Here is a 24,792-nt window from a genome sequence, read left to right as displayed (position 1 = left end):
CTTATTGTGGTCTTGATTTGTAGTTCCCTGATGCCTAGTGAGGTTAAACATTTTTTCGTGTGCCAGTCAGCCATTTGTATGTCTTCTTTAGTGGAGTGTCTGTTCATGTTTTCTGCCCATTTCTTGACTGGGTTACTTGTTTTTGGTGGTTGGGTTTGATAAGTTCTTTATACATCTTGGATACCAGCCCTTACCTAAAATGTCCTTTGCAAATATCTTCTCCCATTCCGTGGGTTGCCTCTTAGTTTTGTTGACTGTTTCCTTTGCTGTGCAGAAGCTTTTTTGTTTTTTAGCATTTTATAACAAACTCTCCAGAAAGCAAGTTCATTGATCATCTCTAGGTTTTCATTTTCCATATCTTTGTTTTTAAGGAAAACATTATAAAACAGGTTGAATATGCTTTAAATACATCTGCTTTTATTTGAATAACATTTCTGAAGCACTCAGAAAAAAAGCTAGTAGCCCTTTTGAATTTTCAGTATGTCACAAAGAGAGCCAGTTGCCACCCTGGAAAGCTGGCAAAGGGAGAAAGCAAGTTGATCTTTCTTAGTGTTACCCCTGTGAGCCACCAGGCATGTGGGCATATATGCATTGCACTTCTGTCACAGTAGGAGGTGAAGATGTTACAATGAAAAGCACACCCAGGACAAGTGGATGACACTCACACCCAGACAGCAAAGTACCCTTGCTGGGCTGTTGAGGGGAAAGTCAGGGATGAGCAGGGGAAAAAGATAATGGTTGGCTCTAGGAAGAACAGGATTGCCCTCTAACCAGATGGCATTCATTCTGCTACTCAATCATCCATTCATCCTGTCATTCACTTGTTTTTCCCCCATATGTCTAGAGAGTATTCATGAAACACCTAAGGACCCAAGCTCTCTCTGTCATTGCCCAGAATGTAGTCAAGGTGACATGATCCTTGTCCTCAAGGAGATGCAGACAGTATAGGGAAAGACAAGGATCTCAATCATGACAATTGAGGGGTAATTGCTGTGTAGGAGGGTACCTGGGGTAATCTGGGTGGGGACATCTAACCTAGCCAGAGGCAGAGAGAATTTCTTATGAGCCTACAACTGGTTAAAGGACACTCAACCGCTGGAGGAAAAGGAATGTCATTTATTCAGTCCTGACTCATTACTGCTCTATGCCAGTTGTTAATATCAGTTTAGGGAATCAAAGTGAATAGGATGTGGCCTTTGTGTTCAAGGTGAGCTGGTTTAGTCTGTGGCTCACTATCTGATGAGGGCTGAGGGCTGGAGTGGTGACACCTGTCACTTCCAAATATTAATCACCAGTGGTTTTCATTTTTCCACAGAATAAAGTCTTAATTTCTGAAGGCAACATATAGAAACTTACTCTTTTGAATCCCAGCCAGATTCGGTCCAGTATCCATCACCCCCTATAGTCTTGTCCTTGGGCTGCAGTTATATCTGAGTGTTCATTCTTCTGCCCAAATTTCAGGCAATTTTAAGAGACTCAAACTCTGCCAAAAGGCTCCTTTTGTCTTAAAATTCCATACTATCATTGTCTACTTGGCAAATAGTCATTCTGATTTCCTGTGCCCACACACACAAAAAAATAAATAAAAATCTATGGTTCTTTTTCTGGGCTCCCCTAAATTTTTACAGATTTTTCTGTTATAACAGTTGACTTGTCATTATATTTGGTCTACTTATGTTCTTGCCACTGTCATCATCCTGGGAACTGACATCCCCAGTCTTGATCTCAAGCTTGAACCTTAGAAAAAACTTAGCATATAGTCTTTGGATTGAATTGGATTTTGTGTTTTTTGAGAACCATCTGCTTTCAGTAATAGGAACTAATTAATTAGGTAATTAATTAATTAAATGTAAACTGTTAAAGAAAGTTGAGAATTTGGGGGAAATTTCTTATAAATCATGGATCCATGGGTTGGGAGACCAGTCCCACAGAGTTGGGACCTGAAGCTCTGTTCTCACATTGCATCTCAGTTTTCGCTGCATGTGTGCTTTGTTTTCTCTCCCTGCTTTTCTCCACATGGTTGGAAACATGGATGTCAGCAGCTCTGAGCTTAGCTGCCTTGTGGAAGTCTCTGGGGAAGACTTTGATAAGTTGAGCTTGAGTCACGTTCCTGCCATTGGACTCCTCCACCCTGGCAAAGAGCAGAATTCTGGGGTGAACAGCCCAGCACCTAACCATGTGGTTGGATTTACAAAAGAACAACTATTCTCCAGGAAGGGAGAGCTGTTCTCAGCATGGAGGGACTCTGTAGGTTTCATGACTGCCCTGGAAGAAGGTCATGGGTAAGGTAGATGAGGAAGTGGGCAGGAGGGCATTCCAGATTCATTCCAGAGCAATGGCTCCCCATTTTCCCAGGCAAGAGGACAGTTTATGAAACCCACAGCCTGGACAGACCCACCACAGCACTCACACATTTACTAAAAGTGCTCGAGCACCATTGTGGTGAGGGGGACAGCAGCTGTGATATGAGCTATTACTGCACACAGTTTCCTGATGAGCTCACCCGGGGCCTGCTCAGCAGATAGGTGCTAGTCTTATGCACGTGCAGTGAGGAGGAAATGAAAGACCACAGACAGCTAGTGACTGGTGAAGTCAGGGCTCCAAAAGGATCACAGAAACACTAAAAAAAACAAAAAAACAAAAAACAAAACAAAAATGGTACATTTACCCCAGGCTGCTGTTAAAGGTGCCACAAAGCCCATGGAAATTTGGTAATCTATTTGCACCTGATTAACCACAATGCTACCTACTGTCATTTGAGAATGAGCTGTGCATCTATTTACAAGAGGTCTTTATCACAATAGTATCAGGAGAGGTCGTTATTTTAAACTGAATGAACAATGAGCAAACTGACCAAAAGTCATTTCTCTCAGTTGTACTGGATCTCCTGCTCTAGGGACAGCTGGCTTTCTGTTTGGAGAGAAAAAGATGAAAAGTGACACCGTAATTCCAAACCAAGCTTGATACCACCTGAGTAAAGGATTCTAGAAGAATGCAGGAGGAGAACCTGGTGAGACTTCAGTTTGCGGCCCGGCCTGGTGTGGCTCGTGGCTCCGGGGACAGACAGGAAGGAGAAGGAGAGGCAGAAAGGAAACAAGGATCCCTGGGAGGTGTGGGGTGGGGGTGAGTACTAGAGATAGTTGGAGAGGAGTGTCCCCACACAAACTTGGTCACTATGTTTAATAGGTCCGAAGTTTTTCCAGCTCTGACTTCTAGAGCATGGACACATATGACTTCAGGACAACATTGAAATATCATATTTCTTTATTTGAGAGAAAGAGACCGTGAGCATGAGTATGCAAGAGTAGGGGGAGGGGCAGAGACAGAGGGAGAAGCAGACTCCTTGCTGAGCAGGAAGACCTACTCGGAACCAGGACCCCAGGAACATGACCTGAGCTGAAGGCAGACACTTAACGAACTGAGACACCCGGGCATCCTGAAAAATATGTATTATTATTTTTTTAAAAGATTTTTATTTATTTATTTGACAGACTGAGATCACAAGTAGGCAGAGAGGCAGGCAGAGAGAGAGGAGGAAGCAGGCTCCCTGCTGAGCAGAGAGCCCTACGCAAGGCTCAATCCCAGGACCCTGGGATCATGACCTGAACTGAAGGCTTTAACCCACTGAGCCACACAGGTGTCCCCAAAATATGTATTATTAAAAGACCAGAGAGACCACCTGCCGGTTGCCTCCCAGACAGCATCCGACTTGAGCTCTTCAGGCAGAAAGAAGTCCTTCCGCGGATTTCCCTGTGCTGATTATAAGCTGCAATCTTTCAGGAGCTCACAGACCCAGATAGATCTGCAAGTGGATGGGCAGCAAGGATTTTTCATTCTCACATTTTTTCTTAACCACTTTATTCAAAACAGTTAGTCCCCAGCCATATTATATGCACCTCCCAGGCAGGTCCGAAATCCTTCCTGCAGATGGTGGGACGGTTGTTAAAAGGTGAGTAACTTGTCTGTGCTTAATCTGCCCCATGTTCATATAAACTTTGAATCACCAAGTGTGAGAGGAGGAGTGTGTATTAGAGATGAGAAGGTCAAGACCATCAGTTTAAATTCATCACTTCAATTAACCTGACAGATAGATTTCCTGTACGAAACACAAACAGATTGCATCCCACACGAGGTTCTACAGCCTGTGAAGGACCAGAGTGCATCAGCTGGGTAATGCCAGTTGCTGTCACAAGGGCACCCAACCCTGTGAGCTTTACACACTGGAAACTCCTTTCTTCCTCCCGTGAATCCAAAATGGGTGTTTCCATCGTGGATTATCCTGAACAAGATTCAGTTGTTGCCTCTGGAAGCCCAGCCTTGTCAGACTTCCGACTGCAGCTGTACTGATTACACATTTTGGCAGGATTCTGTCTTGGACATGGCTAGTGCCTTTTGCTCAATCTCTTTGTCACAAAGTGTCGAAGATCATTTGTTGGCAAGCTCGCCCGGCCCTGCAAACATGTTTACTGTCCTGCCCTACAGTCACCTGAAGGCTCACACTCTTGCCCCCTGAGGGGATGCAGTGATGATGTCAAGCTGATGGGCTCCCATGGAGAGCAGAGGGTAACAGCTTAGGAGTGGAGTCCTGGGGGGACCACCTCCAGTCAGTTCTCAGAAGGACCGTGGACTGAGGCTCAGAGATGGATTCCCGAGACAGTAAAGGAAAAGTCACACCCCCTATAGACCTCACAAACCTAGTGGGAAGCCTGGACTTAGTTGGGCTCTTTGGGGACAGGAGACAATATGGGCCTCATCTCATAATTTGTTGAGCCTGGTGTTCAAACTGACCAGAAAGTCAGCCCAATCTTCCTGGGGACCTGGGTAGCAGGTGTGCAAGAGGCAGCCCCATGAGCCACCTACCCGGGGCCTGTAAGCCCCAAGGACATGGTGGAATCCAGTGATCTGACAGAGGGAAATGTGCTGAGTGGAGCCTCTGGGAGTTGAGAGGCACCTGTGCCTGTGGCCTCCTCCTTCCTGCACACTTGCTGCTGGCCTACTGCTGGACCCTTACGGAGAAAGAGTGGGTGAGGGACGACTGACAGACATCACTGTGTCCAGGTGTCCCCTTCCTGCATTGGGCCCCTCAGATCCTGGGAAAGAGAACATTTTTTATTTCTCATAAAAACTAGAAATGGAACATCTAGAAATAGCAAGTCAGGTCCCAGAGACAGGTGCTCATCACTCAAGAAGGTGGTGCCCATGTTTAGGGACTCATCGTATCTCCCTTGATGACTCACCTGGGTGCATTTGGCTCCCTGGAGATGGCTCCCAGGAACGTCTGAGGATGCCTGGGTCTGGTTTCCTGAAGGCCCATCTCGGTAGAGGCTGATGGAATCCCCCGGGGGCAGCAGCCCTGCAGTGCTAGTGACAACTCTGGTAAAAAATGAAGGGCTAAATTCAAAGGCGCTTGCCTTATTTTAGATAATACTCTTAAGGGTCAGGCATGCCTTTATCATCTGTCCTCGGCCCTGGCCAGCAACCCAACTGGTGGTGAACAAAGACATGTGAATTAAAGACAGCCATGGAGCTTTCTGATGAAACATTTCCCATACCTGATGAGGGTGCCCACTGGGAGGTGCAGGCTGAGATGAGCCCGACTAACAATGGGCTGTTTGGGGCCTGAATGGTGGCCTGTGCTGTTACCTGGGCAGAGGAATGCTGCTACTAACTGGATGGGCGCCAAGGATCAGCCTCATCGGCAAGCCAAGGAGATCGAAATGGCCTATCAGGACTATGGTACCTGTTGGCAGTTGAACTGATTTTCTTTCCTTTTATTCTTTTTTTTTTTTTTTTATGTTTATTGGCCATTTGTTGAATGTTTGTGATGTTCCTCCTGATTTTCTAAGATGAAGCAAGAACCCTAATAGCTCTAAAGAGACGCCTTGCAAATAGATTACACACGTCCTCTGCTGCCATCTTGTGGCAACTTCTGGCTTCTTGTGGCTTTTGCGGCAACCCAAGAAGCCAAATTTTGTGGGAGTGGCAGATTCTGGGCACACTACAGAAGCTCTCAAGACCAAGCTCTGCCGTATTTTGGATGTCTGAGACATTTACAGTTATATGCTGACCAAGGGGTCCTGACAGTGGCTAATGGACATGACATTCAGTAGACATTACGGATTCCTTCTCTTTCTCATCTGATGATGTCATCAAGAAGTAGAATGGACTTTAAAAGACCTGACTGGGCATGACTGCTGGATAGACCATGTTACCAGCACTGTAGACTCGCCACAGAGAAGACAGTGTGAACGCAATGCAGCTCGTCTTCAAAAGGACCACTGCAACAATGGCTTCCCCCTTCTGCGTCTGCACCTCTGTGACTAGCTGTCACCAGCGATCGGAACACAATCTCTGCTATCTTTCCTCAAGGACAGGGTCCTTTTGGATGAAATGCATGTAGAGCTGTATTCATAGTCCTCAGCCAGGTTGTACATGAGATTACATGTGATATATCCCAGAAAATGATTCTGTTAATCTAGGGCAGTGTTTCTCAATCTTGGTCATCTATTAGAATCACCTGAGGAAACTTTTTTTTTAAGATTTACCCATCTTTTTTAGAGACAGAGTGACTGTGAGCAGAGAGGGGCAAAGGGAGAGGGAGAAAGAATCTGAAGCAGGCTCCTCACTGAGCACAGAGCCTGATGCAGGGCTCGATCCCACGACCACAGACACCATGACCTGAGCCAAAGCCAAGAGCCAGAAGCCCAGCAGACTTGAGCCATCCAGGCACCCCTCACCTGAGAAAATGTAAAACTTCACATGTTTGGGCCGCATCCCTAGCCAATGATATCAGCATCTCTAACGACGGGACCTACGTATCACCCACGTGAATCTATTGTGTGGGAGGGGCTGGGCATCATTGCGTGAGATAAAGAGACAGTTTATGCTCATAAGCAGTGGAGTATTCACGTGTTCTTAAATAAAGACCAACATAAAATGAAGAGGGAGATGAGTCACTATTTTGTACGTGTCTAATAGAAATTGTCATTTTTCTGTCTTCTGTGATTTGGGTTATTTAAGTTAGTTTCTGTGTGTATAGGGGCTCTCCTTCAAATTCACTTCCCTGTCTGGCTGTTTGCTATTGCTGCTTTGTGATGGTGCTGGCTTACACGGTGTTCCCCCCATCCACCCCCAAATTCGCATCCACCTGGAACCGTGAATCTTTGGAAAGAGGTTGTCTGCAAATGTGATGAAATAGATATGAGGTCATTCTTGACAAGGACGGGTCCTGATCTAATGACTCCTTAGAAGCAGAAGGAAATTTGGACACAGGCACCCAAGGGCAGACTCCATGTGAAGACAGAGGCAGAGACTGGAGTGATACGTTGGAGGAACGCCGTGCATTGTCACAATCATCAGAGTCAACCAGAAAGGCGAGGAACAGACTCTCCAACACACTTTCTCTTCGGAAGGGGATTTCAGAGCCCCAGCTTCTAGAACTTGGAGAGAAGACGCTCCTGCTGTGTGAAGCCACCCACTCTGCTTGTTATAGTACCTCTAAGAAAAGGACACAGTGATGTAACTGGTACCTATCATATCAGAATATTTGTCAATAAGAAGATCAGAGTCAGATTTCCAAAATCATTCTTTTATTGTTCACACACACACACACATCTGAGACTTGCTGAACGTTCTCTAACTACAAGTCTAAGTTCCCAAGGAAGGAAGTGGGACATAATTCACACCTTGCTCTCAAAGCTAACCTGGAAATCCAATGAAGGTATTACATATTGAAATTTTCATCAAAGGCTCAGATGATTAAAGCAAAACTTCTAGAGATTAATAAAAAACAGGTGTACACGGTTTTTCACTCTTTGGCGCGTGAGCGCATGTTGCATATAAAATCACTGAACTCTGTAAACTCCGGGAGGGAAGGGTTTCTTTTCCAGACTTTGGAGGCGCTGTAGGTCAAGAACTCGTGCCGTTGGGTCTGTTTAAAAACTTTGTTCATACAGTCTGAGTGGAATGATGTCTATGAAAACCAATATTACCATTTTCCATACTGCAACAAAATAAATATACCAAAAACACCACGTTACCTCTAAGATGAAGGATTTACATCATGGGTTACAAAGGTAGTGTAATGGTCAGGAAAAGTACATGACAATTTGTGAAGTCTACAAAGAAGGTCAAAAGGTATATTCATATTCTGCTGCCTTTAAAACCAAGTACTGAAACAACCATTTTAGAGATAAATAAACTGAATGTATAAAGTGTCATTAATTCAACCAGCATTTCTTCAATACCTTGTGTGTGCTAGCCCTCATTTTAAAAGACATCAGCACTGATTTTTATCTGGACATATCTAATGCCATTATGTAATTTTAAGATATTATTAATTCTGTTTTATAAGTCCATCATATATTAATTATGATGACCTCCCCAGTCCCATCTGATGAATACAGTTTTAAAAAAGAAAAGTCTTACGTTTTGGCGATACAGTTTCAGCACTATAAAATACTAGAAAGGGAGATACAATTATTTTTTTTTAATTATGATTACAGCTCAATAGCTGCATCCCCCACATTTTTTACCCTGATACAGATGCCGGCAGAGTAAATTCAGGAGAGACACAGGTCAAGAGGGAAGAGAGAGTAGTAAAAATGAAGCATACAAGGTCACCAGAGAGTGAAGCGCAGGCTACAGAGTCAAAATGAAAACTAGTAAAAACAGTTATAAAGTAAAGTGCCAAGTCCCCAAGACAGAGGAACTGCAAACAAGAAACAAGAAGGTTGGTTAAGGACGCTGAGAAGAGTAAGCGAGAGGGAGAACATGCTTAAAACAAGCACAAGAAAGTCGATACAAAGAAGACTCCTGAACAGAAGTGACCCCCTACTTAAAAAGAGACCAAGCATAATTTCATCAGAGCTCTACTTCTGCAAGCTCTCTGAGGTCAGCACCACTTAGAAAATGACCCTCCCACGCCCCTGAACTCTGCAGAAATGTGTCTACTTACTCATCGTACACGTCCTCAGAGTCCATTCGACGATAGTACTTGGCCAGCTTCACAGCGAAAATGATGGCGGGGAGTAAAAAGACAGTGGCTTTCCCTATGCCAAACCAGAACAAATTCTAGGGAAGAAAAGAGAATCGGGAGGGTTACGTGCCTGAAGATGGGGAATGGGAAACAGCCGTTGCTGGGGGTGGAAATCACTTCCTTGTGCAATTTTTTTTTTAAGGAGTTCGAATTTTGTTCATGGAGACCATTTGTGAACTAAATACGAGTCAGTCACTGTGGGAGGCACTGTGTATTGCTGTAAGTCTTTAAATCTTCCTGAAAACCTTGACTCGGTCTTATTATTATATTTATTTTACAAATGAGGAACAGCGGCAGGTGGAGAAGCAAGGGTTTGAATCTAGAATCCCACAAGATGGCGTTTCTTTGCTGCCAAGGAGAAGAGCAGGGCCCTCCAGCCAGCCTGAGCTTAATCCTTTTCATGAGTTGTGTGATGTGCTAATTCACCTTTCTGGCCCATCAGAACAGCAGGACCACTGCATCCTCATCCCAAGACAGCACAGTGTGGAAAATGCAGTCTTACGAGGCTTTCAATAAACATTCCATATTTAATTTAACCAATTTTAGGGCAGATCATAGGCTGTGTTCAACTCTACTCTGTCTAAAAATCCACTTAAAGTATTTTCAAAAATAGTTGCCAACATTCGTACATCGGATTCACATAGGAACTAGGGTTTATGTCCTTTCTTGAAGAAGCTGAAGTTCAATCTCATAACACGGAGGCCCCCTCCCTATAAGGCGAACATGCTGGTCAGTCTGGAGTCTAGTTTCCTGACAAAATCAATGCCCAGAGTTTGTTCTTACGATTTAGACCACCTGGCTATAAAGCGGTAGGTGAGTGGTGGTTCTTCCACCGAGAGGGGCATCGGTCCTCAGCTTGCCCATAGCACCCTGCTAGCTTTTGTAGGGGTGACACCCAACACTGTCTAACCTCACTCACCAATCACAACGGACGCAGCTGGGAACAACCAGCATGACCCTGGGGGCATCATGCCCTGGCCAGCGTCTTACGCTTGGCCGACTTCGGAGATACACAGTCTGCCGCTGCCTTAGGATGGTGTGGTCAGTAACACTAGGGCCACCTCCCCAGCCCACCACGAGACGAAGGCAGCTTCAGTGTCACAATGCCGCCCCCCGCCCACCGGCCATGGCTCAGCCACTGCAGTTCTGCTCTTCTCCTGATGGGATGAACTGTCAAATGGCAGTGGCCCCTCTTGGCCCAGAATTTCTGGTAAATTTGTTCTGCTTCCCCATCCCCCAACATCCTTTTATTGGCAGGTTTCTATGCTAAACTTGTTTTGAGAGGTTTTGAAGCTTGATGACAAGCATATCCTTTTACTGGAAGCTGCCATAATTCTTCCGGGAACAATCAAGATATAAAAGAAACATGTTAGTCAGTCTGGAGTCTTTTTTCTTCGCCAAATCAATGCCCAGAGCTCTTTCTTACTATTTAAACCACCCAGCTATAGAGCTCCGGCCTACATCTTCCTGAGCAGCCTCCAGACCTCCCCTCCACTGGGCCCCAATTATTTGTGGAAAGGCATCTGATGGTTGGGTGATTTGAGTAGCTGGGGAAGGTGGTGAACACTGGATGTGAGATCAGTTCAGAATCAACGAGGTTAGCTCAGAACACCTAAGGAGGGTTCAAACGAAGCCATCAGGGAGGGTCTGAGCAGCAGGACAAAGGAGTTAGAGGCTGGGGAGGAGGGAAGGTGGCAAGGAAGCCAAGCCTTGGGTCCTGCACAGAGAGTGCAGGAGTGTTTCCATTCAGGTGTAAAAGTCTGTCCTGCAGACAGATGGTCATGTGAATGTGGGACAGGGGATTGGACAGATGGAGCTATACAGATGTACTTCAACAAACAGCTGTCTGATGATCATTTATTCAATTGCCTACACCAAGCAATGTGCCAGAAGACAGGGACTCAGCAACACACGGGCCCTCTGCTCAGGGAGTCAAGAGTCTAGAGTGCACCGCAGAGGACACGTCTTAATCAAAGAACCATACAAATGTTCAATTCAAACAGCAATAACACCTCTAAAGGAAAAGCATGGTGCTCTGTCAGAGCGTAGAAAAAAGAGCCCAGTCTAGGTGGGATGATCAGAAAAGGCTTCCTGGAAAAAAATACATGGTTCCCCCCGCCATGTGTTTTTTTAATTAATTATTTTTATTGTCATATAATGTATTATTTGCCCCAGTGGGTACAGGTCTGTGAATCATCAGGCTTACACACTTCACAGCACTCATAATAGCGCATACCCTCCCCAATGTCCATAACCCAACCACCTTCTCCATACCCAACAGCCCTCAGTTTGTTTTGGGAGATTAAGAGTCTCTTATGGTTTGTCTCCCTCCCGATCTCATCTTGTTTCATTTTTTCCTTCCCTACCCTCCAACCCCCCCACTCTGCCTCTCAAATTCCTCATATCAGAAAGATCATATGATAATTGTCTTTCTCTGACTGACTTATTTCACTCAGCATAATCCCCTCTAGATTCACCCACATCATTGCAAATGGCAAGATTTCATTTCTTTTGATGGCTGCATAGTATTCCATTGTACATATACCACATCTTCTTTAACCATTCCTCTGCTGATGGACATCTAGTTTCTTTCCATAGTTTGGCTATTGTGGACATTGCTGCTATAAACATTCGGGTGCACGTGCCCTTTCAAATCACTACATTTGTATCTTTAGGGTAAATACCCAGTAGTGTAATTGTTGGGTCATAAGGTAGCTCTATTTCCAACTCTTTTGAGGAACCTCCATACTGTTTTCCAGAGTGGCTGCACCAGCTTGCATTCCCACCAACAGTGTAGGAGGGTTCCCTTTTCTCCGCATCCTTGCCAACATCTATCATTTCCTGACTTGTTAATTTTAGCCATTCTGACTGGTGTGAGTTGGTATCTCATTGTGGTTTTGATTTTTATTTCCCTCATGCTGAATGAAAATGACACGTTTGATCTAAGACCAGAACATTATTCACTAGTAATAGCAAACATGTATTGAGTGTCAACGTATCAGTTATGATGTTAAGGGTTTGACATATAATCTCTCAATGAGCCATTGAAATAGCCCACTTAGGTGATAAGTTCAACAATTTTTCAAAGTCATGGAGTTCACAAAATGTAGAAGTAGAATCTGAATCCACAGCCTGTGTTCTCATTCCCTGATGGACTTAGAGCTAGAGTTAGCCAGGTTGGATGTGGGTGTGGAGGGGAAGAATGAGAGAGAGCGAGAGAGCGCATACAGCCTCCAGTCCAGGTAGCAGAAAAAGCACATGCAAAGGCCCTGAGGTGGAGACATTATGATAGAGTTAAAGATGTGAAAGAAAACATGTGTCTGGAGAATGGCGAGAAAGGTGATCAAAGAGTACAGAAATGTGGCCTCAATGGGAAGGGACCCAAGCATGCAGGGCCTGTTGTATTCAGTTAAGACCCTGATCTTCACAGGGGATAATCACAGGAAGCCACTCAAGTGCTTCCAGCAGAGGAAGGAAGGTGCTCCCAGAGAGTGTTGGCTCGCAGAGACCATCAGTGTATACTGAGTAGTGAATAGAGCTAAAGAATACACTTGACTAATTGGAACTTATCATACCAGTGGTAATATCTCAAGAGGCTTTTAAATAAAAAATTAAATTTAGTTTGCTATAGCTTTGGGGTTATATATCTGTATCTATATCTCTGTATATAGTTGCACTATCTATATCATCTATATCTATATCGTTGCACTAAGAATTATTTTGAACATCAGCAATCTGCCTACTAGTGAGTGCTCCTTCTCAACTATTCTAGACAAATAGGAGTTTTCTTCATGAGGGTCTCCTGACTTCTATACATGTAATTCTAGGAAGGAACAAAGGTATGCAGCTAGGTCTTTGACTTTTTCTAGTGTGTTAGGTATCATAACACATTCATGTAAATTTTAGATTTTAGGTCTTGGATTCAACAACTGTAACAGACCCAAGTGCAAAACTATTTTAAATCCTAGGGTATACTACAATCTGCCAACAAACCCTGAAGAGCGACGAGTTTTTTGTGTTTCCTTATTTTGAAAGATGAAATTCTTACCATGGGGTCAATAATGTAGCTACACAGAAAGACATTCACGGCAGAGTCTAAAGCGGTGGCCACGGGTTTGCAGGCTGCAATTTGCTCAGTAATCTGTGGGGTAAGAAACACAGGAGAACTTTGAACCATGCCCACAAAAATCCACAAGAATTAGATGTGCCATTTATCCTTGACCTGTTCTCACAAAAGGGATCTTTACACCGTCTCAGATACGGAGCTGTGAACTGTTGGCCATAGATGACCTCAACGATGTATACAAGTAGGTGCTCAAAAGCGAGATGCTGATTCTATCTGAGCCTGGGTCTCTGATTTCTGCACTTGTTACCCGGAACAGTAAGACCCACCCTGCCAGGCTCCCGAGAGAGTGCAGAAGTCCAGGTGTCTAGCTCAGGGTCTCAGTCTGAATTTCTCGCCTGACCCCTTTGAAATCTGACAAAGGATACGGGGGGAAAGAATGGAAGTCTAATTAAACAATACTTACATTGTTTAGACTAGCACTTGGCAAACTTTTTCTATAAAGGGCCAGAGAGTCAATATTTTCAACCTTCCAGCACTTGCTGGACTCTGCCCCGGTATGGGGATAGCAGTCACAGATGATGAAGAAATGAGGATGCAACTGTGCACCAATAAACTTGTGTGCCCAGAAACAGTGCCACCTGCTGACTCCATTTCAGAAGACTGAAAACTATGAACTCATTAATGAAGTGACAATGATTTTTTTAATAATTAAATTAATTTTATTTCTTTTTTTAATTTAAACTAGCCAAACTATAGTACATCTCTAGTTTCAGATGTAGCGTTCAACAATTCTTCAACTGTGTATACATACCACCCAGTGCTCATACAAGTTTAATTAATCACAAACAGATGCTCCAATCCCGTTGACTTAAGATAATTATATTCATTCTGAATATAATTATATTCATTCTGAAACAAGATGGGATTGGGAGGGAGACAAACCATAAGTGACTCTTAATCTCACAAAACAAACTGAGGGTTGCTGGGGGGAGGTGGGTTAGGAGAAGGGAGGTGGGGTTATGGACATTGGGGAGGGTATGTGCTTTGGTGAGTGCTGTAAAGTGTGTAAACCTGGCGATTCACAGACCTGTACCCCTGGGGATAAAAATATATGTCTATAAAAAATAAAAAATTATTATTAAAAAAAAAAAGAACTTCTGAGTGCGTACAATGAGCTAGATGTTAGCTCTTTGGTGCAGGGGTATGTTCTATTTCTTTTCCTTTATGGGTAGGGGTTCACTTTCACCTTTTCTTCCACATATACCTTACAAGGCAACCCATGTTAACGATCTCATTTTGTTTTTTGAAGATTTTATTTATTAACCTGACAGAGGTCACAAGTGGGCAGAGAGGCAGGCAGAGATAGAAGGAAATAGGCTCCCCGAGGAGCAGAGAGCCCGACGTGGGGCTCCATCTCAGGACCCTGGGGTCATGACCTGAGCCGAAGGCAGAGGCTTTAACCCACTGAGTCACCCAGGTGCCTTAATGACCTATTTTTACCAAACTCAGACAATCCTGTACACTCTCTTTCTAGGCTTTTTAATGGTTGGTTTTACAAAAAGTGGGGTAGGAGCCATATTCGGTATTTTTTCTGCATCTCATTTTTCTCACTTATTTCTACCCTGTGAAAATCTCTCCTAGTCCCCTGGCATAACTCTGATCTACTTTGTACCAAAGGCCAACTAATATACCCACGGTGTGGCTCTCGTATGACTTAACCATTCCTGTCCAGATTCACTTGGGTTTTCGGGCATTTGCTTCATATTCTCTGTATGAATGTGACCAAACTGTGATTCCTTTGTCTGGTGGAGGAAATGCACAGCGTCGAGTGGCCACAGTGGCGATGATGATAATGCACTTCTTCTGCCCCTACTCACCTGTGTGTGCATGCCCTTTGCCCCAGCCCTGAGAAGACCCTGAGGTCTTCCCATCTGGGAGGCGGGAGGAGGTATCAGCATAGACATCAGAAAGCTGAGCCTTGAAGGAGAACCAGGCTCAGGGCCCTGGTGGGGACTGGAGGCAGGGACGGGGGAGGAGGAGATGACACAGTGGGAATCACATGGAGAAAGGTGAACATTTCAGAGAGTCAAGCGGTTGGGTGTGGCTGTAATATGGGGGTGGGGCAGCAAAGGGGGAAGAAATGGCTGGTAGTCTTGATTCATGCAGCCGAGGGCCAGGAATAGATATGAGACACTCGACGCTGCATGGGGTAGTCTAAATTTTCCTGAGTCCCTAGGCTTCTCAAAGTCTGTCTTGGCTGGCAGCAAGTAGTCATGCAACTGAAGTAACTCCGTGGTAAGCATCCCCCTCCCAGTCCCTGCCCCAGTGGAATAACCCTCAGAGGCAAGCAGACCCAAAGCCCAAGATGACAAAAGGCATTTTCCAAGCCACTAAACTCCGTGGCTTGGTTGCTGGGAGAATATGCTGCCTTAAAACCACACTACCCCTAACTTCCTCTTCTAATGTATTCACAGTGACCCAACCGTTATGGACTGAATCAGGTCCCCCAAAAGTTCATGTGTTAAAGTCCTACCCCTTGGATTCTTGGAATGTGACTGGAATGTGGAGGTAGGGTCTTTAAAGAGGCAGTTCAGTTCAAATGAAGTCATTAGGGTGAGTCCTAATCCAATATAACTAGTGCTTTTGTAAAAGAAGAGAAAATTTGGGCACAGACATGCATAGAGGGATGACCATGTGAAGATGCAGGGAGAAGACGGCCACCTACAAGCCAAGAAGAGAGGCCTCTGAAGAAACCCACCCTGCTGACACCTTGATCCTAGACTTCCAGCCTCCAGAATTGTGAAAAAACAATCTTCTGTACCTCAAGCCACCCCGAGTAGACTCATATAACAACTACCTGACAGGCTTGGAGGGGCCCAGGTCAGGAACGCACCATCACTACAAAGAGAACTCACAGTTCACTGGGGAGACAGAGTCAAGTATGACAGGAACCCACATAATGGTGAGCAAAGCAGCTGGGGGAAAAAGCGAGGGGTGTGTTCTCCAAGTCGGTGGGCAGGTCTAAGAAGGGGTCCAGTGTGGATGACACATGCTGAGTCTTAGGACCTCCACTCCTCATGGTCCCCATGTTCAAGGTCCTTTGCTTATCTCTTACTCAATTACTAGGAATTTAACCTTATTTACTCCTGATTTTATCCTAGAACACGATTGTCCTAACACATGGCCCTCTTATGTTCCTTAAAGATAAACTACTTACAGAGATCTTGACCCACTGCAGATAGTGTTCAAAGTATCCTATTATCGTGTTCCCGTACTTTGTACTTTCCTGGAAAGAAATCAAAGAGTAGTAAAATCATTAAAAGGACTATCCCATACTCTCTGTGGCCCCGTGGTGATGGGCTCACACCCACTTACTTCAACAATAACTGAGGAGATGCGAGTTTTGAGGAAGTCCTGAGCAGAATCCAGAGAGGAAAGGATATTGGCCACTTTCACCTGGAAAACACAGCAATGGACAGGGTATCAAGTGATGAAGGGATTTAACGAAACGGCATGGGAATACAAGGGCTGTTACCTGGGCCCCACACCACAGACTTGTTAGTTAAGAAGACCACAGAACCAGCCCTCTGAAGGCAGGGGAATGAGAGGAATATGTGACAAGCACTCACTTGACACTGGGCCAAGCTCTTAACCAAGTCACCTCATTGAGTCCAAGATTCCCCCTTATCCACCATTTCCTTCACTAGGGGTCCAGGCGCAGATGATCCTCCTTCAGACGTATGGTCAGAAGGTCAATAGTAGCTAATGCTCCGTCACACCTACACCATTCCCCTCACTTCGTCCCATCACTCAGGCGTTTTATCATCTCACATCATCATGGGAAGAAGGGGGAGTTCAGCACGGTAAGGTATTTTGAGCAAGAAACCACATTCACATAACTTCCATTACAATATATTGTTTTAATTGTTCTATTTTATTATTATCATTGCTACCCTCTTGTTGTGCCTAATTTATCACTTCAACTTTATCAGAGCTGTGTATGTATGGGGAAAAAACGTAAGTGCAATAGGGTTCAGTACCCCCTGTGGTTTCAAGCCTCCTCTGAATACATTCCCCAAGGATGGGTACACACGGGCTGTCAGAAGGCATTGTGTTAGGCTACCTTCACAGAGGATGTAGCTGACCCTGCTTGATGTCACCAGGCTGAAGACATAAAACCTGGGATTGTACCTACGTATTTCACACAGATAAGAATCCCCACAAGGCAACTTGGGTCAAGAGCTGATTTCCACCCCGATTCGCCCCGACACTGGCCCCTTGTGAAGGGCAAGGCATAGCTACACACCGTCACCCTGAACAAAGGAGGCATAGGACAGTAAGGGACCAGGGTGCAGTCCCCAGTCTCTCTCCAGCTCCCCTTGGCATGGGACAAAGGTGATTAGAGGTATAGCAATGGTCCCCAAGCAGAGTAAACCTACAGGAATAGTCTTTGAGGCACTCAGGGTCTTGGTATATCAATCAAGTAGCAGGCTCATTGCTGCTCAGTGAGCAAACCAGCTACAAATGAAGGAGCTCACAGTTCACAGGGGAGACCCATGTGGCAAGAAGCCCTGTGACAAAGGTGCAAAGGCAGCTGTGAGGAAAGCGCAAGGAAGACCATGGAGTTTTCTGTTGTGGCTGACATCCCAAACCTCTCATGGGCAGCTTATTCTGCTCAGTAGGGAAATATATTCTGAGTTGCCTATTGGCATTGAGGATATAAGATGCACACAGCACAGCCACAGAGCTCAGTTTCTGCTGTGGGGGTGTCTGTGGTCCAAGGGAGACCCCTGTGTTCCCGAGCGCTGATACCTTCCTAGGCCTAGCTTCTCATAGGATAGGGACTTATTCTCGGGGTGTGGGGCTACGTCCCCACCCCATGACAACAGGTCTGGCCATGTCACATCACTTGCTCTGGGCCAACAGAACATAGGCAGAATGGCAGCGTGCTGGTTCTAAGCAGTCACTGAAAGGGCAACCTGTTTCCATTCACCCTCTGATTGCCTGTCCTCTACCTGGAGGAGATGGGGTGGCCCAGACAGGAGCTGCTCCTTCAGGGTGGGTCTCTGGGTAGGCAGAAGGGTGCAGAAGCCTGCTCTGGACCCAACAGTGGGAATGCTGTTGTGGTCAGAAGCCACTGGATTCTGCAGGCAGCGTTATCTCAGTAACAATGACCGTGCATCACACATCAAGACACAGCTTTTGATTGTGTGTCCAACAGGGCACCAAGGTGAGACATACTTGTAGAAAGCAAGTGGTAGGAAAAACCCAGTTTGGCATTCAAAATAAGTAGATAGCCAAGACTTTTGTGTTTATGTTTTTTTTTTTAAATAAACATAAATACTTGTAAAACCAATATCTCTGAGAGTCTGTGTGTGCTTTTACGATAAGGCTCCTCCCCTCACCCCACCCCACCAGGACAGGAAAGGAAAATAAGTCCTTACCCTCAATCCACTGCTTTTGAGTTGAAGTTCCTTGATGCTTTGGTAGATGGTGCTCTGGTGAACAAACACACATGATATTTTCCAACTTATGACATGAACCAGCAAGATCACATGCCTGTGTCTCCTCACCCCCCACCCCCCCACTGTCAGCCAGCCATCAGAGCTGACTTTACTCTGTAATGGTTTCATTCTAGAAAAAAACAGCAGATGCAAGTAACGATAGCTCTGGTGTCAGGAAAGCTGAAGGAGGAAATCAGGATATGTCTTCTAGAGCATCATGCCCCATGCAAGGTGCCGGAAAAACCTCATTGAGTTGGTTGCTCAAACTGGCAGGAACTACTCAAAAGAAATTCTGCCCAAACTGCCCAGAGTAATTTAATCTGAATGGTTTAGATCAGGGAGTGGTAAAAACAAAAATCAGATAGTAAATATTTTAGGCTTTGTGCACCACACCCTGTTCAAAGCACTCAACTTGGTCATTTTAATTTAATTTTAAACTTTGGTCTTTTAGCTGAAAGCAGCCATAAATCATCTGTAAATAAGATGGCATGGCTCTGTTCCAATAAAACTTTATAAAGACAAACACAAGGCTGGATTTGGCCCACAAATTGCAGTTTTGGGGGCCATAGTTTCCTAACCCCTCGTTTAGATTTTAGGTCACATGTACAGAGCTATTTGCCTGTTTGCAGACAGGTTGCCCCAGCTCTGGGGCAAGGCTGATGAGTCTTGTGTCTCCTTGAAGGAAAGCATTTAAGAAACAGGGAAAACCCAGCTTAAAATTTTAACAAATCTGTGCTAGGCATATACAAGGAGAGCAGAAAATTGGCATGTGCATAGCATATAACAAAAAGAAAATTCAATTTTCTTTGTGCATATGCTAATGAGTTAGAAAGTCAGAAGGGAAAAAGAGATACAGAAAGAGAGACATGGTAAAACTCATTCTAGAAGGTTCCACAATCGAAGTCAAGTGGACTGATCTGCTTCTCCAAACCTGAGCAAGCCGACTCTGTAACAGGTTTCCCACACACGTGTAATAATAATTCCTGATGTTTACAGAGTCTCTCTGGGACACCAGCGCCTACATCTCCAGGAACCAGGTGACTGCAGGGCAGGATCCATTCCCACCCTTTTCTAATGAGAGATGGAAAGCCCTAAGACTTTGTGGAGGCAAAAGCAGGACCTGAAATCAGCTCTCCCTGACTCCAGAGTCCATGTCCTTTCTCTGCTACAAACTACCTTTCTGGAATTTGGGGAAAGCAGAAGGCAGCAAGAAGGAAAAGATAGGGGAAGTCAGAACAGAGGCTAGGAGAGGAGAAAGGAAACATCGCCCATCAGATCAGTGAACAGAGCTAAACGAGGCAGAGAGAAAAGGACTTACCCTTGCCTTTCCATATTTCTTGGCAGGGTTTGGAGAAAAAGAATTTGAGAATAAGTAAGTGTGAGTGAGTCCAGGGCACAGCCAGCAGCTCTCCAGTGAGGTGCCTGGCTTCCGGGGGCCTATTGAAGGCCAAGGGAACCAGAGCACGGTGTGTGGGTCAACCCCAGAGTTTATCTACCTGGTCACAAGCAAGTGGAAAAGGCAAGGAGATGAAGCACGAAAGGAATGGTGACAATTGAAAATATGTCTTTTTTGAAACCCAGCTGTTACCATTTATTTTATTTTTTTTAAGATTTATTTTATTTATTTCAGAGGGAGAGAGCGAGAGAGCGCAAGTGTGGAGGGGAGGGGCAGAGGGAGAGGGACAAGCAGATCCCTGCAGAGCTCAGAGCCTGAAATGGGGCTCCATCTCACTACGCTGAGATCAAGACCTGAGCTGAAATAAGGAGTCAGATGCTCAACCCACTGAGCCACTCAGGTGCCCCTGCTATCACTTATTTGTAACATAGCTCAGTTTCTTAGCCTGAGGCCAGCTGGATTTGACCCACGTGTGCGATGCAGATGCTTCATTAGTCTAAATGAAAGCTAGCCAGTGAGATGGGCTTTTGCTCTGGTCCCGGGGAAACCCCAAAGGTTGTGGGTTGTTACCATTGACTGTTCCAAAGGAATGACTTGGCCACGGTGAACTGTTCTAATAGTTTGTGCATTATTTTTCAGGGACTGTTTCAAACTTCCTTGGGGCTACAAGGAGAACAAAATAAACAAAGATCAACACCATCCTTCCGGACTCTGGAGCACTCTCTCTAACAGCATGAGCTCAGGACAGGGTTGTGACAAGCTTGCAGGCCTCCTTGCACGCTTGTGGGTGTGGGGACTGCCAGGAAGGGCATCGCCAAGACACCCTATCTTGAATGTTAGAATTATGAACTCTCAGTGGCCACTCAGTGCCATGAGGCTTTCCTGAGTGCTGGAGGCTGTGCTCTCTTTCTCACCTCACCGTCACAGAGCTGCTGTACAGCCCAGTTTCCAGCAGCTGTATCCCCATTTTACTGATGAAAAACCCAAGCTCAACTTAAACCACACTTAAATAGTGTTTAATATATAAATGTGTAACGCTTTTATTGCTCCCATTTTACAGACGAGGAAACTAAGGCACAGAGGGGTGAAACATCTCGTCCAAGTTCTTATCCTTAGGAAGTGTCTGAGTCAGGATTAAATCCCAGTCTTTGTCCAGAGCCCAGGCTCCTCATCCCCATGATCTGTTGCTTCTTGAAAGGGGTGCATTTGAGCCATTTAGTCACCAACCGCCAGGGGAAGTAAAGAGCAGAAGTTTGCCGGGCTTGGCTGATGTTTTTACCTTCCCTTATCCTCTTGTTACTCGTGACGCAAAGCACCAAATGGAATCTTCTCCCGTTCCCTACACTTCGGGAAAAATGTGTGTGCGCATGCACCTGCGTGCACACGTGTTTAGTGGTAGAGGGGTTGATGGGTGTGAAAGCAGAGATAGTTCTAAAGCAGGGAGAGCTCCACTACCATGAGCCGAGGTCGGGGGCAGCTCCGGGAACCCTGACACCTCCCTGGAACCACTCACGTGCTCACAGACTTCTGGGCCACACAGCAATGGCAGCTGGTGGGAAAAGTCTTGACATGCCCAGGAGAGAGGCATTTTTAACCAAAGGTTACTTGTGGTATAGGAAGTTAAGACTAGTATGGACATATGACATCTCTAACGATTACAACACTTAGAACGGGACTACTTGAACTCACCAAATGGTCAGCTTTTGCTTCTAGATCACTTGCAAAGGCTAAAAGATTCACTTTGGTGGGAGCTTTACCCATCTACAAAAGAGGGAAAAAGAAAACCGCGCCATGGCTGTGGGATTTTTTAAGTCTTAACAATATCTAATAGACAACAGAGTGAATTATGCTCCATAAAATAAGGCTGGAAACTCTTACATAGGTGACAACAGCTGCACTCTTACTTATACATGTAAAACCATATTATTTTTATTCAACTACATGATCCAACCATAAAAAGAAATCAAGTACTGATCTATGCTATAATGGAGTTGACTCTCAAAAACTTTTAGGTTACATAAAAGGGAAGCAGTAAAGACCATTAAACATAGAAGGTCACATGTTGTAGAACTCCGCTCATATGACATATCCAGGATCGGTAAATTCATAGGAGCAGAACATAGATTAGTATTTGCCAGGCCTGGGAAGTGGGGGAAGGGGAACAACTATGTAAGGGGAATGAGACTTCTTTTTTGGGAGATAAAGATATTTTAGAACTGGATAGAAGCGGTAGTTGAGCAACACTGTCATTATACTACAAGCTAATGAATTGCTCTCTCTTTTTTTTTTAATTTTAAATTTTATCTTAAAGATGTTATTTTTAAGTAATCTTTCCACCCTTTGTGGAGCTCGAACTCACGACCCTGAGATCAAGAGTCGCATGCTCTACTGACGGAGCCAGCCAGGAACCCCAGAATTGCTCACTTTAACATAGTTAATTTATGTTCTGTAAATTTCATCTCAATAATTTAAAAAAGAAAAGAAAAACAAAACAAAAAACCAGAGGTATATGCTGTTATTTTTTTCCCCTCAAAGATCAAGCATGAACGCACGGCCACACCTCAGCCAAGTAGACGTTATAGTCTATGGTGTCTATGCCCGAAGAGCTGAAGTTCATCAGGTTTTCTCTCCCTGCGGCGTCCAGCAGCACAATATTGTCAATATTTACATTCAGATTTTTAAAATCATTGCTTATGTTTCCAGCATGCTGCATGATAAAAAGAAAAGTTACAAGTAAGCCCATTCTTCAAGAATGCCATAAACTTCCACACGTTAAAAGAGCAATGACACAAGACAACAAAACCACAGATGAACATTTGACTAACATTTCTTCCTGGTACTCTTCTCTCCCCTCCCGCTCCTTCCCTATATCCCTGCCTCCTTCCTTATGCCCCACGCCAAGCACTGTGTGAGAAACTGGGATGCAGAGCAAAATAATATTCCATCTCAGCCCTCAAAGTCCTCAAAGGAAGAGGCAGTGTCATAATAAAGGCACATGAACTGCATCAGGAGCCCAGGGGCAGGGAAGAGTCTGCCCAGGTCAGTGTCCTAGACAGGGCAATGGAGAGGAGGTGGCTTCTGAATGGGTCTGGACAAATAGAGATTTTGAAAGGGGTCAGGCAGGCTGTATCCCAGGGGAAGGAGGTAGCATGCCCTGGAACTGCATAGTGAGGACACTTGAGATCATGGGGACATGGCTGGTGACTTGCGGTTGTCCTAGGGGGCAATCAGCGTGTACTGCCTGAGTATCCCGAGCACTCCATTTCTGGTGCACAGAGAACACGACACACAGCATGATGCCAAATCAGCAGAGGGCATCTGGTGAGGGCTTGAATTATATTTACATGGACATGCAAGGAATATTTAGGGAGGATAATCAACACAAGACAAAATACAATACAATGCAAAATTTGTATTCAGCTTTTAAATAAACCCCTTCCTATCCAAAAACTGTCAGGCCATCATGGTCTCCTGGTGCCTCTGAAAGCCTTCTGTGATGTCTCAGTGGGCAAGCTGTGAGGTTTAGCCTCTTTCCTTGGTATCCCTTAGTCTCTTCTTCCATTGGGAAGCCCAGAAGAAAGAAAGCTCCTTACGTTTTTTCCTATGAGAAGACCTAAAGGCCTCCAGATATGGGAAGGGGGTCAGCCTAGGTTCATGGCACCCTAGGCCTGACCAGCTGAAATTCTCTTGCTCCTCCTCCTGTGCAGTATGCTCTTGAGTGGGCTCTCCTCAGAGTCTTCAGGCTCATGACTTGGGCGGATGGGCTCAGGTGAAGGAGCAGGAGGAAGTCATTCCCTTCTATCAGCGTCCATGGTTGTTGACATGCTGTCTTGCTGAGGGCCAGCGGAGCTCCGCAGAGGGCCCTTGGAGTCCTGGGGCCACAGCCATGATGCCCAAGGGGCAATGACTGTGTGGGATGGAGTCCTGGGTGCCTAGTTCCCCCCCCTCAGGGACTGGGCCAAAAAAGGTGGCCAGTGTTGGAGAGCCAATATCCCTGGGGCTTTGTTCCTCTAAGGACACTGACACACAGCAAGATAAGATCTTCCTACATCAGAGCATTCGAGTAGTCAACTAGAGAAACTCAGGCCTCAAGAAAGACAACAGGTTGAGGGGGTGAGGAAAATGATGTGGAATTAGACAGAAGCGAGTGTTGCACAACCCTTGTGAGTGTACTAAATGCCACTTTTAGATGGTGAATTTTCGTCTTATGTGAATTTCACCTCAGTGAAAAAAAAAAAAAGAAGAAGTTAACTGGATTGACTAAAGACATGTCCATTTCCTGGCTGGCTCTAATTCCTTACCTCCTGAATGTTGAGATGCTCACTGATATTGTAGCTATTCTCAAGCTTAAGCGTGGTATAGATGCCCTTATTTTCTTTGCAATCGCTGTGGGAATAAACAGAGAAATCATGATCTAGAAAGGCGGCCGTACCTACCTCTGTCCCCTGCTACAGATGGAAGGAGGGAGGTTCACTGTTTATCTTTTGTTTTGTCTAAATCTGCATGCAGAGAAGTGGCTTCTGAGTGCTGATGCAGGAGGAAGTCTCTCCCTGTGCCTACTGTTCCAGACTTCGTTCCCTGCTTTGCTTAATGTCCCGACTTTGGAACAGATACAGTAAGACTGGTAAGTCATCCTTCTGTCTATCTCCTTTGTGTTTTTTCTAGTGCTATGAGGGATAACAAGTTCACAAACAGGGAAGAAATAAATTCTCATAAAAAAAAAAAACAAATAAAAAATAATACCACCTGTGTGTTACAGAGAGTATCGTGGGCTTTATTAAAAGATTCT

The 24,792-nt window shown here is 45.0% G+C and overlaps 1 protein-coding gene across 6 annotated transcripts in view; it reads right to left on the bottom strand.

The window, feature by feature from the left end:
- Positions 1-7,572: 7,572 nt before the first annotated feature.
- Positions 7,573-24,792, bottom strand: part of PROM1 (prominin 1) — a 125,701-nt gene continuing 108,481 nt past the window's right edge. For 4 of the 6 annotated variants that reach the window (XM_044226070.1, XM_044226074.1, XM_044226071.1 and 1 more), the window contains 11 exons: positions 24,305-24,389; positions 22,564-22,710; positions 21,693-21,764; positions 20,574-20,666; positions 19,926-19,943; positions 18,548-18,601; positions 16,479-16,559; positions 16,321-16,389; positions 13,086-13,178; positions 8,957-9,072; positions 7,573-8,002 (listed from right to left, as the gene is read on the bottom strand). In XM_044226070.1, coding sequence (XP_044082005.1) covers positions 7,948-8,002; positions 8,957-9,072; positions 13,086-13,178; positions 16,321-16,389; positions 16,479-16,559; positions 18,548-18,601; positions 19,926-19,943; positions 20,574-20,666; positions 21,693-21,764; positions 22,564-22,710; positions 24,305-24,389 — 883 coding nt within the window. In that variant the 3' untranslated portion in view covers positions 7,573-7,947. The remainder of the gene's footprint in view (positions 8,003-8,956; positions 9,073-13,085; positions 13,179-16,320; positions 16,390-16,478; positions 16,560-18,547; positions 18,602-19,925; positions 19,944-20,573; positions 20,667-21,692; positions 21,765-22,563; positions 22,711-24,304; positions 24,390-24,792) is intronic. The other 2 variants (XM_044226073.1, XM_044226076.1) reach the window with 1 other exon arrangement.

The sequence above is a fragment of the Neovison vison genome, chromosome 11 (assembly GCF_020171115.1).
Source record: "Neovison vison isolate M4711 chromosome 11, ASM_NN_V1, whole genome shotgun sequence".
In the NCBI taxonomy this organism is placed as follows: Eukaryota; Metazoa; Chordata; class Mammalia; order Carnivora; family Mustelidae; genus Neogale; species Neogale vison.
The sequence above is the reverse complement of the archived record's forward strand: the minus strand, read 5'-3'. Positions and strand labels throughout refer to the sequence as shown.